The 15915-nt window shown below is 38.0% G+C and overlaps 1 protein-coding gene across 2 annotated transcripts in view; it reads left to right on the top strand.

Moving 5' to 3' along the window:
- Positions 1 to 15915, top strand: part of GNS (glucosamine (N-acetyl)-6-sulfatase) — a 45958-nt gene that overhangs the window by 14693 nt on the left and 15350 nt on the right. For both annotated transcript variants that reach the window (XM_006886055.1, XM_006886056.1), the window contains 7 exons: positions 5149 to 5355; positions 7216 to 7281; positions 7826 to 7924; positions 9095 to 9262; positions 11006 to 11088; positions 12811 to 12929; positions 15353 to 15456. In XM_006886055.1, the coding sequence (XP_006886117.1) occupies positions 5149 to 5355; positions 7216 to 7281; positions 7826 to 7924; positions 9095 to 9262; positions 11006 to 11088; positions 12811 to 12929; positions 15353 to 15456 (846 nt within the window). The remainder of the gene's footprint in view (positions 1 to 5148; positions 5356 to 7215; positions 7282 to 7825; positions 7925 to 9094; positions 9263 to 11005; positions 11089 to 12810; positions 12930 to 15352; positions 15457 to 15915) is intronic.

Here is a 15915-nt window from a genome sequence, read left to right as displayed (position 1 = left end):
TAGGGTCGCTATGAGTCGGAAACGACTCGACGGCACATAACAACAACAACAACAACATATATGGAATATATCCTGGGTTGGATCACAGACAGCTTAGTCTTCAAAATGAGATCTTTATTTTTAAATAACTTTAAAGAGATCTTTTGCAGCAAATTTGCCCAATGTAAGACATCATATTGGTTTTGACTGCTGTCTTGATTTTGGATCCAACTGAAGTTGGGGGCAGGGGGCGGTGAAGTCCTTAACAGCTTCAGTGCTTTCTCCATTCATCATGGGGTTGCTTATTGGTCCACTTGTGAAAATTTTTGTTTTATGTTGAGGTGTAGTCCACACTAATGACTGTAATCTTTTAGTTTCAGATGTTCATTTCAGTCAGCAAGTTTATACCATCTGCTTATCACAGGTTTAATGAGTCTTCCTTTAATCCTGATCCTGCATACTCCTTCATGCAGTCCAGCTTCACAAATTATTTGCTTAGAAACAGATGTAGTATGATGAAAAGAGAAAATCCTGAAGCATACCTTTCCTCATTTTAAACCAAACAGTATCCTTTGTTCAAACCACTGACTCTTGATCTATGTCCAGGTTCATCATGAGCACAATTAAGTGTCCTATAATTACTATTCTAGGGAGCTCTGGTGGCCTAGTGGCAAGAAGTTGTGCTGCAATTCCAAAGGCACGCAGTTCAAGGCTACCAGCTGCTCTGCGGGAGAAGGATGGGCAATCTCCTCCCATGCGATTACCTGCCTCTGAAAACCCACGGGAGGGTCAGCTATGAGTCAGTTCTGACTCGACAGTAAACCACAATTACTATTCTTCTCATTGTTATCCATAAATCATTATAATCCACACAGTTGAATGTCTTTACATATTCAACCTTGTTTCTGGCATGCTTTGCCTTTAGCTAGGGTTCATCTGATCAGGACTAGTTCCATATCCTCTTCTTGATATGGCTTAAATATCTAGAAGCTCTCTTGTTGCAGTGTACTGCAGTAACCATTTTTCACTATCTTCAGTACAGTGAAATATTTTTGCCATTTTGTCTTTTTTGGTGGTTCTTTTGATATTGCTTGGATTGTTCAGTATTTTGCCCATAGGATTCTCCAGTATTGCAACTGGACCCTTAAACTTTAAATTTATTTCTCTCAATTTGAAAAATACCAGTTGTGTCCTTCCTTTTTTGTCCTTAATGGGGGTTTTTTAAGTACAGATATTTGCACTTTTCATTATAATATTTTATTTCCTTTTTTCACCCTGCCCTTTGAGATCTTCTGTTTAGCTCTTTCACATCATTTCTTCTTTAACTTCAGCTATTCTACATTCAGTAGTAAATTTCAGAGTTGTAGTGCTAGAGAAGAGTCTTGGACATACCATAGACCACCAAGAAAACAAAAGTCTGTCTTGGAAGAGGGCGCAACCAAGTTTCTCCTTGGAGGCTAGGATTTTGAAGCTCTGTCTCATATACTTTGGGCACATGGCCAAGAGGGACCATTCCTTTGAGAAGAACATCATGCTTGGAAGGATGGAGGGACAGAACAGGAAATTAAGACCCCAGATGAAATGGAATGATACAGTAACGAGGGTTATGGGGGTAGATATGTTGGATTAAGTGAGACTGGCTTAGGATAGGGCAGGGTTCAGAGCTGTTGCCCATAAGGTTGCTATGAGTCGCAGGTGACTCAATGGCACACAACAACAACTTCTGGCATCTACTTTGGTTTTTCCATTCTTTCCTCTCTTTTTAAGGACATTTTGCTTTCTTTATGCATGATTTTTTTAAATATCATTTTTTTCATTAGTGATCAGTTTGCTAAATTTATTAGTCTCAATTCATGTGAGAAACACTCAGAGTCATGTTTTTACTTTCATGAACTTTGCTTCATTTTCATGAGCTTCAGAATGAACTTACAAAAGAGCAATTGGTGGTCTGTTCCATATTCGGGTCCAGTCCTGTTCTGACTGATAATTAAATTTCTTCACTGTCTCTTGCCACAAATACAGTCAATTTTATTTCTTTTTTTTTCATTTTTTTGTTTTGTTTTTATTAAATTTTATTAATTTTAATGAACATTTACAGAGATTTTGGGTTTCCATTCATTCATTGTTATACTATTTTCTCTGCCCTCCCACCCAGTTTGTTCCTCTTTTTTTCCTCCCTTGAAAGTCTGTTTTAATTGTCCCATTGCCACAGTGCTTGTCAAAGCCAGTTCTGATTAATTTCCTTTGTCAGTGTGTCCTTTGCCATTCCCGATCACTCCTCCCTTAGAGAGACTTCACCCTGATTTATAAGGAAAAGGGGATGGCGTATGCTCTTAGCTACTTCCTGCTGAAAAGGGATGCTGTAGGTTTCAGGGTGAAGATTTTCTCTCACTACTCTAAAGGGCCCCTTTGGCAGTAGGAAACACATAGACTATTGTGGAGATTGATTTTGGGTCAATTTGATTTCTGTGACTTCCATCTAGTGAAATCCACATGTATAATTCTTATGTTGTTGAAAGATGGTATTTGCTATAAATAAGTTGTTGATTTGGAAAAACTATCATGTGCTCAATCTGCTGCAACATTTCTATCACCAAGGCTGTAGTCTCTACAGATTCTCCTTGTTTATTTCCAGCCTTCACATTTCAGTTGCCAGTAACTGTCAGCTCCTCTTGATTGCATATTTTATAAAACTGTCAGATAAGTGGTGGTATTAATGAGTAGATAATGGAAAGTTAGTAATAACAAGAGATAATATAAGTGTCTTCACCTGTATTTTTGGAAGTGCACTTTATGCTATTTTGACTTTTTAGAAAAGTCTTATATTGGTACTTGTTTTCACTAACCAAGGAAAATCTAAAGAGGATGCTCACTTTTATGAAGAAAGGCAAAAAGTGCAACTAGCTTTCAGTATTTTGCAGCAAACTGTTAAAAGAGGCAGTGTACTCTCTTGACCAGCAAGTTCCTTCCTCAGGAATTAGAGTCAGCATCAAGCCACTGTAACTTAGGCCAGTGTTACAAAGTTCCCTAAGTCCTGCCAATTGTGATGAGCAAACACAATCATATTGCTGTTCTTTTAAGTTAACATTTATGTGTTATTTGATATGATTTAGTAGGTTTGGGAATGTTTGTGGTGTTTTTTTCCCCCCGTCCGGGAATTTGTAAAAAATTGCTCTATTTTAATTAATTATACAGTTGACTTTTAATATCTGTGGATTCAGCCAAGCAGGGATTGAAAATGATCATGAGAAAACTATCCTTCAAAAACTAACAGAGAGAGGCATGACCCAGTGACACCTAGTTCCTCCATGTCTTCCTTTGCAAAGTATTATCTCTGATAAATCTCATTTTTGCCTGGATAGGAGGGGGAAGCTAATAGAAAGTATAGTGATATTTGCATACTTTTCACATTGCATTAAGTATTATAAGTAATCTAGAGATTATTTTAAGTATATGGGAAGATGTGGACATATTTTGCCATTTTATGTAAGAGACTTGGACAGCAAAAGATCTCAATGTCCATGGAATCCTAGATGCAATCCCTTGAGTGGACTTCTAGAATTCCTTCTTTGCTTTAATGCCACTTCAGCCTATAAAAGTTTAATAGCGGTGTTTGACTTTTGAATAGTGGAGAAAATGTGTAGAAGCATAGAGAAGAGGAAAAGGAAGGCTGTGTACAGTTTATAAGACAGAGCAGGAAATGTGTAAATGTTAAGAGTGAAGGGGAAAAAAAAGAGTGAAGGGAAGCATAAGGGCATCTCATGTCGGATCTCTGCTACCTCCACAAAGGGGTATTGTCCCCATCAACAGCATCTATAACACGAAACTAATTCTCATGAAGTCAGATATGATCTTCCATGCTCCTACACCTACCTCTCTTCTACTTCAAACACTAATCGTATTGCCCTACTGGGTCTGTCTGTTGCAGTGGCCACACAGAACCATACCTATGGTAATGGGGTTGTTATAATTCATGTTGGCAACAGGATACAATTCCTTAGTCTACACAGCTTTTCAAGTGTGGCTACTGTCCCATTGACCTTCAGTCTCACAGCATAGGTCAGTGTTACAAACTTCCTTAGTCCTGCCAGTTATGTCACCTTCCCTCAGTCTCCAGTAAGCTTGGGAAAAGGTCCCTGACTCCATGGAGCAGCAGTCCCAAATCAACTCTGTCTCATGGTTTCTGGTTTACTGCTGAGGTAGCTGTTGATCCTGGTCTGACTGGCACAGGAGGGTGTGCACTGCATTCTCTGCGGCTGCTTCCTTGCTGGTAGTGAGCATATCATCTTTGCTGAGAAACTCGATTAGTTTAAATTGGTAGGATGGGGGAAATGTCCAAATCCCATAATGATTAGTTTTTACACATTCTGTTTTAAGTTCCCACCCAATTGTGATAAAAGACTAAAAGACTTGGAAAGCCGTTTTGAACAGTAAACTAATGACACCACAATAAAGTACATATCAGACTGAGAAATTAACTTCTCCTGCTTAGTTACATCAAATTCAAGTAGTTTTCTTTATCTGTGTTTAAGTTCCAACTTGCCATATGCTGCTTGCTGTAAATACTATTTTTTTCTAAGGGGTGATATTAGGATTTCTGTTCCTTTTTCTGGCAGAAATAAACCAACTGAAAAAGAAATCTCTTCTCCTTTTATATGCATTACTATCTCTACTACAGTAGTAAAGCATCTCTGCATTATATATCATGTAAATAAAATCTCCATGCCATTGAAAAATGAAAACATTTGAAGTTAAAATACAGCTATACATAGTTCTCTTATGAGTTCTATATTTTGCAGATAATGCATTTTCTACAAATTGAAAGTTCATAAAAAACTTGAGCAAGTCTTACAGTGCCATTTTTCCATCAGCATGTACTCATTTCATGTCTCTGTCATATTTTGGTAATTCTCAAAACAGTCCAGACTTTTTTGTGATGCTTTTGCACACTTGAAGGATTGTGCAAATATAATGAACATGCACTAGGAAACTGAAAAACTCATGTAACTTGCTTTATTGCTATATTTGCTTTATTGTGGTCTGGAAGCAAATCTACAATATCTCTGAGGTATGCTTGTATTGAACAGCTACGTTTATTCTCTTTAGAAATGAGGAAAAAAATTCTATCTTCCTTGAACAAATCTCTTTTTTCTTGTACTATCTTTGTAGTATGTGCCAACTGCTCTTTGCTGCCCCAGCCGAGCTAGTATTCTGACTGGGAAGTACCCACATAATCATCACGTTGTCAACAACACTTTAGAGGGAAACTGCAGTAGTAACTCTTGGCAGAAGATTCAGGAGCCAAATACTTTCCCTGCCATCCTTAGATCATTGTGTGGCTATCAAACCTTTTTTGCAGGGAAATACCTAAATGAGGTAAGTTGAATGGTCTATTTAATTTCTCTTTCTCTCTTTTTTAAAGAGTAGCTTTTAAAATATAAATCAATGAAATTCATTTACTCAGTTCTTAATCAGTATCAACTCATTATTTTGAAGAGTTTTGAGTATATGTTGTGTTTGCTAATCTGACTATTAAACAATAATACATTTAAATATTTTTTAATAATAGTTATTTGTCCTTTAAATAGTCTCAGGAGCATTTGCTTCAAAATTGTCCTAAAGGAATTCTGCTAGTCATGTGACTGACTTTCATCTTTCTTTTCATTTCGACTTGAAAAATCAAGAGGGTTGTTTTTAACTCTTATGACTTTTTCCCCTCAGATTTCTAGACTCTTTTCTAAATTATAATAACTTAGTCTTTTACATGTTTTCTTTTATGCAAAATGGCCTGTCAAGGGTTTTACTCAAGATGAAAGAATTACATTCTCAGATTTCATGGCCCCAAGTTCACCACACTGGCCTTAACTTAGTCAAAGTTCCAAGTTTAAAGAAATCGATTACGTAGGAGTGTTTGGACTCAGCACTTAAACTAAAATTGGGCAACACAACAGAAGGTGTACATCTCCTGATCCACCTTGTGGTTTCTAGATAACATCATGTCTGATCTGAGTTTTCAGTTCTCTCCTTCCCCCTAGTAATTTGGGGAATTCTGCAACTTTGTGAATTTATAGAAAGATAAGTTTGAAAAGAACTGTGAAAAGTAAGAACAGGTATGAATACTTGTTTATTATGTTCAGGTAGTAAAGAGATGTGCTACCTTGTATATTAGAGGTCACATAACATTTTTATGGATATTTTTATATAAATATATATATACACACACACACACACAAGGTTGATTGTTGTATTAAATCTGCACCATCAGTAGTTCAGTGGTTGGCCCATGAATAATTGAGCTGATGAGCTCTAGGGGATAAGCCACTTGGGCTTTTGCAGTTAAGGTCCAGAGAGTAAATATTTTCAATTTTGCAGGTTGTATAAATGTTGCACCTACTTATATCTGTCATTGCATTCTGAAAGCAGCCATGGATGTTATGGAAACAAATTAGTGTGGCTGTGTTCCAATAAAACTTTAAGTCACTAAATTTGAGTTTTTGCACCAGTGTACATAGCAGCGTTATTCACCATTGCAAGAACATGGAAACAATTCAAATGTCCAACCACAATTGAATGGATTGAGAAATTAAGGTACATCATACGATGGAATACTGCACAACCTGCAGGAACAATGATTTTGTAAATCATTAACTTGGGAGGAACTGGAGAGCATTATGTTAAGGGAACTAACTCAGTCCCATAAGAACAAATATTATATAAGACCATTATTGTAGAACGTGTGTGAGGTTCCAAGGTGGGGAGGGTGGAAGCAGAGGGGTGAGGATGAGCGGCTGTTGGAGGGAGGAGTGGGTAAATGAAATGGGAAAGATCTGATCAACAATGTGTACAAACTTTGTAAACCATATACAATAAAAATTTTATTTAAAAAATCTTAAGAATTTGAGTCTCATCAGGTTTTCACAAGTTATGAAATACTCTTCTTTTGATTCGTTTTTTACATTTCTTCTTAAATGGTTAAAAAAATTCTTAGCTTGGAGACTGTGCAGACAGGTCATGAGCACGCACTGGTTGTAGTCTGCTAACTTCTGTTTTAGAATTCTTCCCTAGAAGTTTAGAGTCCTTTACTTTTTGTGTAGTATATGTATTTAGAAAAATTGAGCACCTCCTGTGTTTTAAGCACAGATCTAAAAGTACTCTGAAAGCTTCCTGTTTATTTATTTCCTGGTCTGGTCATTTGTAGGGGCTTCTGTATTATATACTGCTTGTCTTGCCTTTCAGTATGGAGCCCCTGGTGCAGGTGGACTAGAACACGTTCCTCTGGGCTGGAGTTATTGGTATGCCTTGGTGAGTGATTATTGCCATTAATAATTTAATGCAGCTCTACAGGTCAACAGCTGTTTACTATATAATTTAGCTGTAATACCGACACACTTGGTTTGCATTTTACAATAGGCATTTTAGAGTTTATCTCTTTAGGAAAAAACTCTGCTAAATTGTACATCACTCCTTTTTGGAATGTATCCTGATTCACTTCTGGCTTTTAATATGTATGGAAAGTGTACTAGGAGTTAATAAAACCATAATTATAAATTCAGTTCAGTACTGACTTGGATAGGATAATTACCTCTCTCTCTCTCTCTCTCTCTCTCTCTCTCTATATATATATATATGTGTGTGTGTGTGTGTATATATATATATATATATATATATATATATATATATCGCAATCGCATATAATATCACTCTCTCTCAATATATATATAGATAGATATATATCTCACATATATATATCACTGTTTAAACAGTCAACAGTTGAGACCAACCTGGATTGTGACTTTTGTCTCGTGTACTAACCTCATAATAAATTTTACGTTGTTTTCTCAACTAGGAAAAGAATTCTAAATACTACAATTATACTCTGTCTATCAATGGGAAGGCACGAAAGCATGGTGAAAACTACAGTGTGGACTACCTGACTGATGTCCTGGTGAGTTACTGGAGCCAGATCTTGCTCACATTTGACCAGAGACTGCCTAGAAAACCTTCAGTCTTAATCTAGTCAATGTTGGGTAATGTAAATAAAAAATAGTGTAGTCTAACTGCCAAAGAAAAATTCTTGATTGAAAACTCATGACCATGTTTTCCTTTGTATATAAAGCCAGGCTCAGACATAATGTTCATTTGTGACATTCCAACAATAAATCCCTTTTACAAAGGCTAAAACTATAGAGATTATTTTATAGAGGTTTGGTAGAAGGTACTGTCTTCTTTTTGGGTACTGTAGAATCAGAACAGACTCAGAGCTGACTCTCCAGTGGGTCTCTATCCAGAGACAGTAAATTACATGGGAGGAGATTGCCCATCTTTGTTCCTCAGAGCAGCTGGTGGATTCAAACGGCTTGCCTTTGAGTTGGCTGCACACCCCCTTATCATTAAGCTCCCTATGATATTGTTTAGGAAATAATTATTTGTGTTAACACAGACACACTCACACTCTCTCTTGTCAAATAGTGATCAGCTAGAGGAATAAAGCAGAATATGGAATTACTTAGATAATATTTAATCAGAAACCTGACTAGATAAGAATGAACAATACAAATTAGGGGAAAGAATGATCCAGGTAGAGGGTACAAGATGTGTGAGGGCCTGGTGGCAGCAGTAACCAAAAATAGTGAAATAGGAAAGTGAGTGGTAGGAAATGGATTCAGTCTGTATCTTTTGAATTTAATATATTATGTAAACTAAAATAATTAAGAATATAGTATGAACGTGGAACACTTTCCTTTTTAGAACTTCTCTAGCTAAGCAAATGAAAATGTTAAGTTAATAATAAATGGAAGCTCTAGTGTAAAGAATTCAGATTTAATGTATTTTCTTTAGCTTAACTACTACAACTAAGATAATTTATAAACATTTATTCTTTACCTGTTCTCATCAGGATAAAACAGTTTACTTTTCCCACTGTTCTGAATTAAGCTGATTTTCTTTTTACATTATGTAAGGCACTAAATGTATACAACTTAAGTTGCATTAGTGGAAGTTAATAGGAAAATTATTTTCATGCCTTTGTTTTTGGGAAGCAAGACAGTTTCCGGTTTGTATAAAATCACTATTACGTCAGTTTATTTCTTATGATTTTGATGTCTGTCTGCATCAGGCTAATGTGTCCCTGGACTTCCTGGACTACAAGTCTAACTTCGAGCCGTTCTTCATGATGATTTCCACTCCAGCACCTCATTCACCTTGGATAGCGGCACCTCAGTACCAAAAGAGCTTCCAGAACGTCTTCGCGCCCAGAGACAAAAACTTCAACATCCATGGCATGGTAGTTTCCTCTAATTCTTGAATCAAGCCAGACCAATGTAACCATTCATGTAATGTACTTGTCATGAAGCCTTTATAAGCCATGTAGTTGGTGTTTCTTCAGGATCTTTTGTAGGTAATTGCATCTGTCCTTAATATTATAGATGTCTCAGCTTCCTTCCTTAAAGTACAGATAACAGTCTGACCACACATCTCATGTGCAGCTTGACAGTCCACAGGGAATGTTAAGGAAATGCCATCTTCCCTTCTTCCAAGAGTGTCAGTTAGTCTTCTGATAGCTCTATGCTGGCTCTCATCCCTCCTAGCAGGACAGCAGATTTGCATCCCTGGGGCTGAGCTGGGCCTGTAGCAGCCTCAGGGTAACCCTTACCAGGTCTGTGGCACAGGAAGAGGGGAGATGACACAGTGCCATATTTTTGGGAAGGGAGATTGAATAGAGAAATAAGCCAGAATAAAGGATGTGATTAAATGCCAAAACCCTGCTGCCATCAGGTTGACACCTCCCAGTGTCTCTGCATCTGGTTTCCAAGAGAGCAAATCTTTACAGGAGGAGGCTACCCATCTTTCTCCTGGATTAAGTGCCAGAACAACCTAACTATTTGCCTCCAATACCAATTACTTTGGCACATGTTGTAGACTTTTCATGGATTCGAAGGCCTGTGCTCCTCCTGTCTTTTACTTGACTTTCATAATTTGCTTATGTCATTGTAGAAAGGGTAAGTGCTTGGGAGTCAGACCTTTGCTGCCACTGGCTGGATAAGGACTATGAATGAATACTCAACTTCCAGTTTTCCATTTAAAGTGGGAGATATTGATCCCTCATGAAACTCTTAAGTGCATTAAGATCCCTGGAAGCAGGTAATTTGCTTCCTGATACATCGTAGGTATGTGCTTCCTAAGTGCAATTCTAAAGCTAAGTGAGTTGGGTTTTGTCGATTAGAGGCCATTCTTGAACTCCATTTTGAAAGAAGTGAATAGAAATTCCCATGGCTAACTAAGTTGGGAAATTTTGGATTGGGAAATGAGTCTTTATGGGACTTCTTGGGGATTGTTAATGTTGTAATGTAAATTTCTAACATGCATATACAATATAACATTTATCAAGCTTATGAAAATAATACTTGGAGGAACCCATTTAGAAAATGCTGATTGAACTTTTGTACATAGGAAAGCTTTAATAGCATGTGGTAATGTTCCATTTGGTTTTGGTTTTTCACTGGGAAGGACCCTCCAGTTTTAGACTTAAAATGTTAGAAAATTCCTCTGATAGAACTTTTCCCAGGGGTCTAATATAGTAGCTATCTTGGATAGGAAAATAATGGGTAGGTAGAATAATAACTTGTTAGACAAAATTTAGAGACAAGTTATTTTTACCCATTTGTCACTGTTGTAGGCCCAAAGTATAAATCTGATCTCATTTTAACCAGTAGTTTTCCAATTTCATTTACTTTAAACTCTTCTTGAAATTTTTTCTGCTAACAAAAGATCCAAGCGCTTTTTTACAGTTTGGTTAGCTACAGTAAGAAGCTGCATGAATAATATTGTAGAGGTAACCTGCAGAAAATCCTTTAGGAGCTCTGGAGAGGGTAGGGCAGGGCAGGGAAGGAATGGTCTGAGGATGCTGAAACAAATTCCAACTCGTTTTTTTTTGATGAAGTCTATAAGTCCTTTTCATCATCTACTCTGGTGGTTTATTTGACTGGTGATCTAATGTTAACATATTTCTTTTTCTTTTAAATTTTAGAACAAGCACTGGTTAATTAGGCAAGCCAAGACCCCAATGAGTAATTCTTCAATACAATTTTTAGATAATGCATTTAGGGCAAGGTAAGAGCTACTACTTTCTCAATCTGTATGGTCTTTGAGGGTCTTCCACATAAATTCATGAACAAGGCACTGGGCCACATGGTTATTGTCAAGAAAAAAGTCAGAGGAACAGAAGTTGCAAGAGAGATACAGTAATTAAGATCTACTGTCTGAAGAAGGCGGTGATTCCTTTGCATTCAGATGTATGTGATGACCTTTGGATCCCACAACTAGTGAAGTCTGTTTTGATGACCTACTAGAGAGTTGCTCTGGTAGTGATGTCTGTAGGGAGTTGTACTGCTAACCTAAAGGCAGTGTGTCCCTCGTGGTTTGAATCTGCCCGCAGTTCCTTGGGAGGTAGATGAACAGTCTCCTCCTGTGTGATTTACAGCCTTGGAAAACCTGCTGGAAAGTCAGCTCTGAGTTGGTTCTGACTTGACGGCATTGAGTCAAATGAATATTAACAAACTTGAGCCATTTGTTAGAAATGTTTGTTTCTGTGCCTAATAAAAAAGACTGCTTGGTGAAAGATCAACCTAAGTATTTGACAAAACACCCAATGATTTAAATTAGAGCAAACTATTTGCCTTTGCTATTTAGAATTTTCAAGAAATTCTTTTATTTCTTGAAGTTTAAAAAAGAGAGGTCTGATGCCTTAGTAGTAAGGAATTGTGCTACCAATGCAGAGGTACACAGTTCAGATCCACCAGTTGCTCCTGTCTCCTACTGTGAGATTTACTGCCTGTAAAATCCCACTGGGGGTCAACTGTGATTTGCTCCTGACTCAACAACACACAACAACAAGAAAGATCACTTGGTAAAGATCAACCAAAATATTTGACAAGAGACCAATTGACTTAAATTAGAGCAAAACATTTGCCTTTGCTGTTTAGAACTTTCAAGAGATTCTTTTATGTCTGTTTTTTAAAACCATTATTTTTTCCTCTTGGTTGTATTATATTAGAGGCCAGAGAATTTTATCTGCCAAAGGTCAGATAATAAATATTTCATGCCTGTAAGTCATAACCTCTTGTCATGGTTACTCAACTCTGTTGTTGCAGCACCGAAGCAGCCCTAACAATGAACAAACATGGCTATGCTCCAATAAAACTTTATATACACAGATGATGGACCATCTTTGATCCATGGGCTGCAGTTGTCAAACCTCTGGTTTAAGCTTTTAAATACCAGTGTAGTACAGTTACATACATCTGTAGAAATTAAGAGAGAATTGACAACTTCCAGTTATGACTATCATCACCAGTAGGCAGATATAAAGCAGAACCACAAAAGCCCTCAAATTCATTGCTGTTGATTTGTTAGGACTCGTAGCTGACTGACCATTTGGTTTCTGAGGCTGTGAATCACACAGGAAGAGACTGCCCATCTTTCTCCTGCAGAGCCATGGGTGGATTTGAACTGCTGGAGAGACACAACCTTTACGTTAGCAACACAACTCCCAAGGAGCCACCAGAGCTCCCTAAACAAAGGTAGCTAGTAGTGAACATCCTAGATTATTTCTTGGGATATAATAATGAATTCTTTAATTTCCTAGTCTGGTATTTTTCCAGTGAAGCATCCAGTTGGAGGACCGTTGGGATTTGAGATTTGGCATGGAGAGTGGGTTTTGTAGCGTTCGATTTTGCTGGTTTTTTTGTTGTTTTTTTTTACATTTTCTTTCCCAGAAGTGATACCCCATGCATTGCCTTTTAAATCACCACTGCCACTTTCTTTTGTGTTCAGGTGGCAGACTCTACTCTCGGTTGATGACCTTGTAGAGAAACTGATAAAGAGATTGGAATTCAATGGGGAGCTCAATAACACTTACATCTTTTATACGTCAGACAATGGCTACCACACAGGTAAGAGGCACGGTTTCTGTGGTCTTTGTGAGTATCTTTCCTTTTCACCCAACCAGCATCACTGGCAGAGTTTCAGTCCTTGACCGAAATGGGCAAGCCAGAGCTTATCAAGCTTGACCTCAGGCTTCTGTCATTAGAGGGTTAAGTATTCCCACTTGGAGTGTTCAGCTTTTGTTATTAGCGTGTTAAATGCTAAATTACATGGTGCTGTAGCAGTCAGGGGGAGTCCTCATTATGGGATGGAGTCAGGCAGACTTTATGGAAGAGGTAAGGAACTGAACTTGGTTTGATGCATTCTAGACAGGAATACCAAGAGAAGTTTGCTTGAAGAAAAACAAAATTGTGACATTTTGTCTTGTAGATGCTTTTTTATTTTATCCTTAAAATTGTAACATGAGCCAGACCTTCACCCTTACTTTTCAGCTTTTCTACTTGGACGTTCTGTAGTTAAATGAGTTTTCTCCTTGTCTTTAAATTTGGGTGGTAGTAATGTGGAATTTGCCTGTATAGGATGGATTGATTAGGCACTTACAGTATTATTTTAAGCATTTTTAAACAAAAACTAATAAAGTAATCCCTTTTGCCTAGTTTTAATTTTGTACGACATGTGGCCAGTTTAAAAAATTCTTACTTTCCCTCTTTTTCTTTTTTTCTGCTAGAGAATTTGAAGCAAATCCCAGAAATGTTGTGATTCCAATTGTATATCTGCTTGGTAAAGGTTGTTTTTACTCTGCCGTGCCAGTATCACCCCTCAGAAAATTCATTCTTGATATCATCTTAAACCCTAACTAGAGGGAGCTCTGGTGGCCTAATGTTAAGAAGCTGTGCTCCAATCCCAAAGGCACATGGTTCAAATCCACCAGATTGTCCATTAGAGGAGGGGCAATCTCCTCCTGTGCCAGCTGGCTCTAATTTGACAGTACACAACAAGAATATAAAATAAAATAAAAAACCAAAACCTCTGATTATATTTCCTAGATTTTCCCCCAAAGCAGTACTCTACAGAGTACTGAAGAGCAATGATGTCAGTCTTGAGACTAAGGTGTGCCTGATTCAGGCCAAAATCTTCGCAATTACTTGCTATGCATCAGAAAGGTGGGTAATGACTAGGGACAAAAGAAGGAGAATTGATGGCTTTGAGCTGTGGTCGTGGTGAAGAGTATTGAATATATCATGGACTGCTAGGAGAACAAACAAGTTTGTCCTGGAGAGGGTGAAGCCAAGCTGCTCCTTGGAGGCAAGGATTCTGAAGCTTCGTCTGACATACTTTGGACATGTGGCAAGGAGGGACCAGTCCTTGGGGAAAGACGTCATGCTTGGGAAGGTGGAAGGACAATGCAGGAGAGGAAGACCCTTGGTCAGAGACAATAAGATTGGCACAGGATAGACCAGGGTTTAGGGCTGTTGTACATAGGGTCTCTATGAGTCACAGGCGAGTTGACGGCACATAACAGCAACAAGCAGTTTATTCTTTATCAGCATGCAGACAAAATCTGCATTTGGTTGTTATATCTCTTTAAGTGTTTCACTTTGCCCATGATTTACTGGGAAAAGTCAGTCTTTAGACTGTCTGACATTCTAGACATGCCTCAGTGTCTTACTTATCGATACTGAGGTTTTCCTGTATGTTGCTCGTTAGATCTAGAAACTTGATGGAAACTCGTTTTCAGAAAATAATGCTTCATAGTTGGTAGTGTTGTGTACTGTCACATCACCAGGGCCATGGAGTCCACTACCCCACTTTTTGGGACACTTGCCTTGACTTTTGGCTTAAGTCTAAGGTTAAAGCTTCTGTTGATGTTGCCTAAATCCATTATTCTTCCAAAAGTTGAAAAATTCTGACTTTGTAATTCTTTACTTCCTTTTGCATTTTTTTAGCTGTAATTCCACAGAGAAACTACCATCATCAACTCTTTAGCTATCTTGAAATTAAATTCATTCAGGAAAGGCAGAATAAATGCTTACTTCCCTTAGTCCCAGTGTTTGGAGTAACCTCATTCAGTTGTGATTAAGTTTGAGTACCATTATAAGCATAGATTTTCATGTGTTTGTATTTTATTATGTCCTAGCCATTCTCTTTGCTCAGTTTCTGCTGTGTAAAACTAAAGAAATGTCTTCTAGGCAAACTTAAACTTTATATTGTGTTCTTGTGTACTGGAGTGTCAGAACCGACCTATATAGCTGATCCTCCAGCAGGTTTTTAGAGACCGTTAATCACATGGGAGGAAACTGCCCATTCTTCTCCCATGGAGCAGCTGGTGGCCACGGACCATGTGCCTTCGGGATTGCAGCGTGACTTCTTGCCACTAGCTGCCACAGTTTAATAATTAGTAAAACAAAGTTGTTCCAGGTCTTGCTATTGGTTGAATGTGAGCAACATCTTCATCTTGACTCCATCTTTATCCTGTTGGTTTTGTTTTCAGGACAGTTTTCTTTGCCAATAGACAAAAGGCAGTTGTATGAATTCGACATCAAAGTTCCACTGTTGGTTCGAGGACCTGGGATCAAGCCAAATCAGACAAGCAAGGTATGTGTCTGACAAAGTGATGAAGTAGGCATTTAGCAAGAAACCAAGGCTCTTCCTCCTAAGAATAAACTAGTTAAGTTTTCCCACCTCTGATGGAGAAGGTTGGTCAGTGTAGGGTCTTATAAATGTATTTACCAGTCTTGGAAACAGTGCTTTCATTTCTTTAAAAACGCTTCGATTCCCACCTCCACCACAGTCATCAATTCAGTACTCTTTCAGGTGTCTGAGGCAGTAAGTCTTTTAAGGGAGGATACTGTCCATCCTCCTCAGAGTGTTTGATAGATTGAAACCACCACACTGTTGTGGTAACAGACAAATGAGAATAAATTTGAGGGCTTGCCTTCCATGCACCATGGCTCTTGATGCCTTGCCTTTGTACAACTCCTCGCTCTGCCTGGAAGGCTCATCTCCTCCCCTTTGCACAAATCTAACTGGACTGTGCTTTAGGGCTTTGGTTTA

Source organism: Elephantulus edwardii, unplaced genomic scaffold (assembly GCF_000299155.1).
Source record: "Elephantulus edwardii isolate Elephantulus edwardi_28Jun2011 unplaced genomic scaffold, EleEdw1.0 scaffold00047, whole genome shotgun sequence".
In the NCBI taxonomy this organism is placed as follows: Eukaryota; Metazoa; Chordata; class Mammalia; order Macroscelidea; family Macroscelididae; genus Elephantulus; species Elephantulus edwardii.
This window is presented reverse-complemented; position numbering and strand designations above follow the sequence as displayed.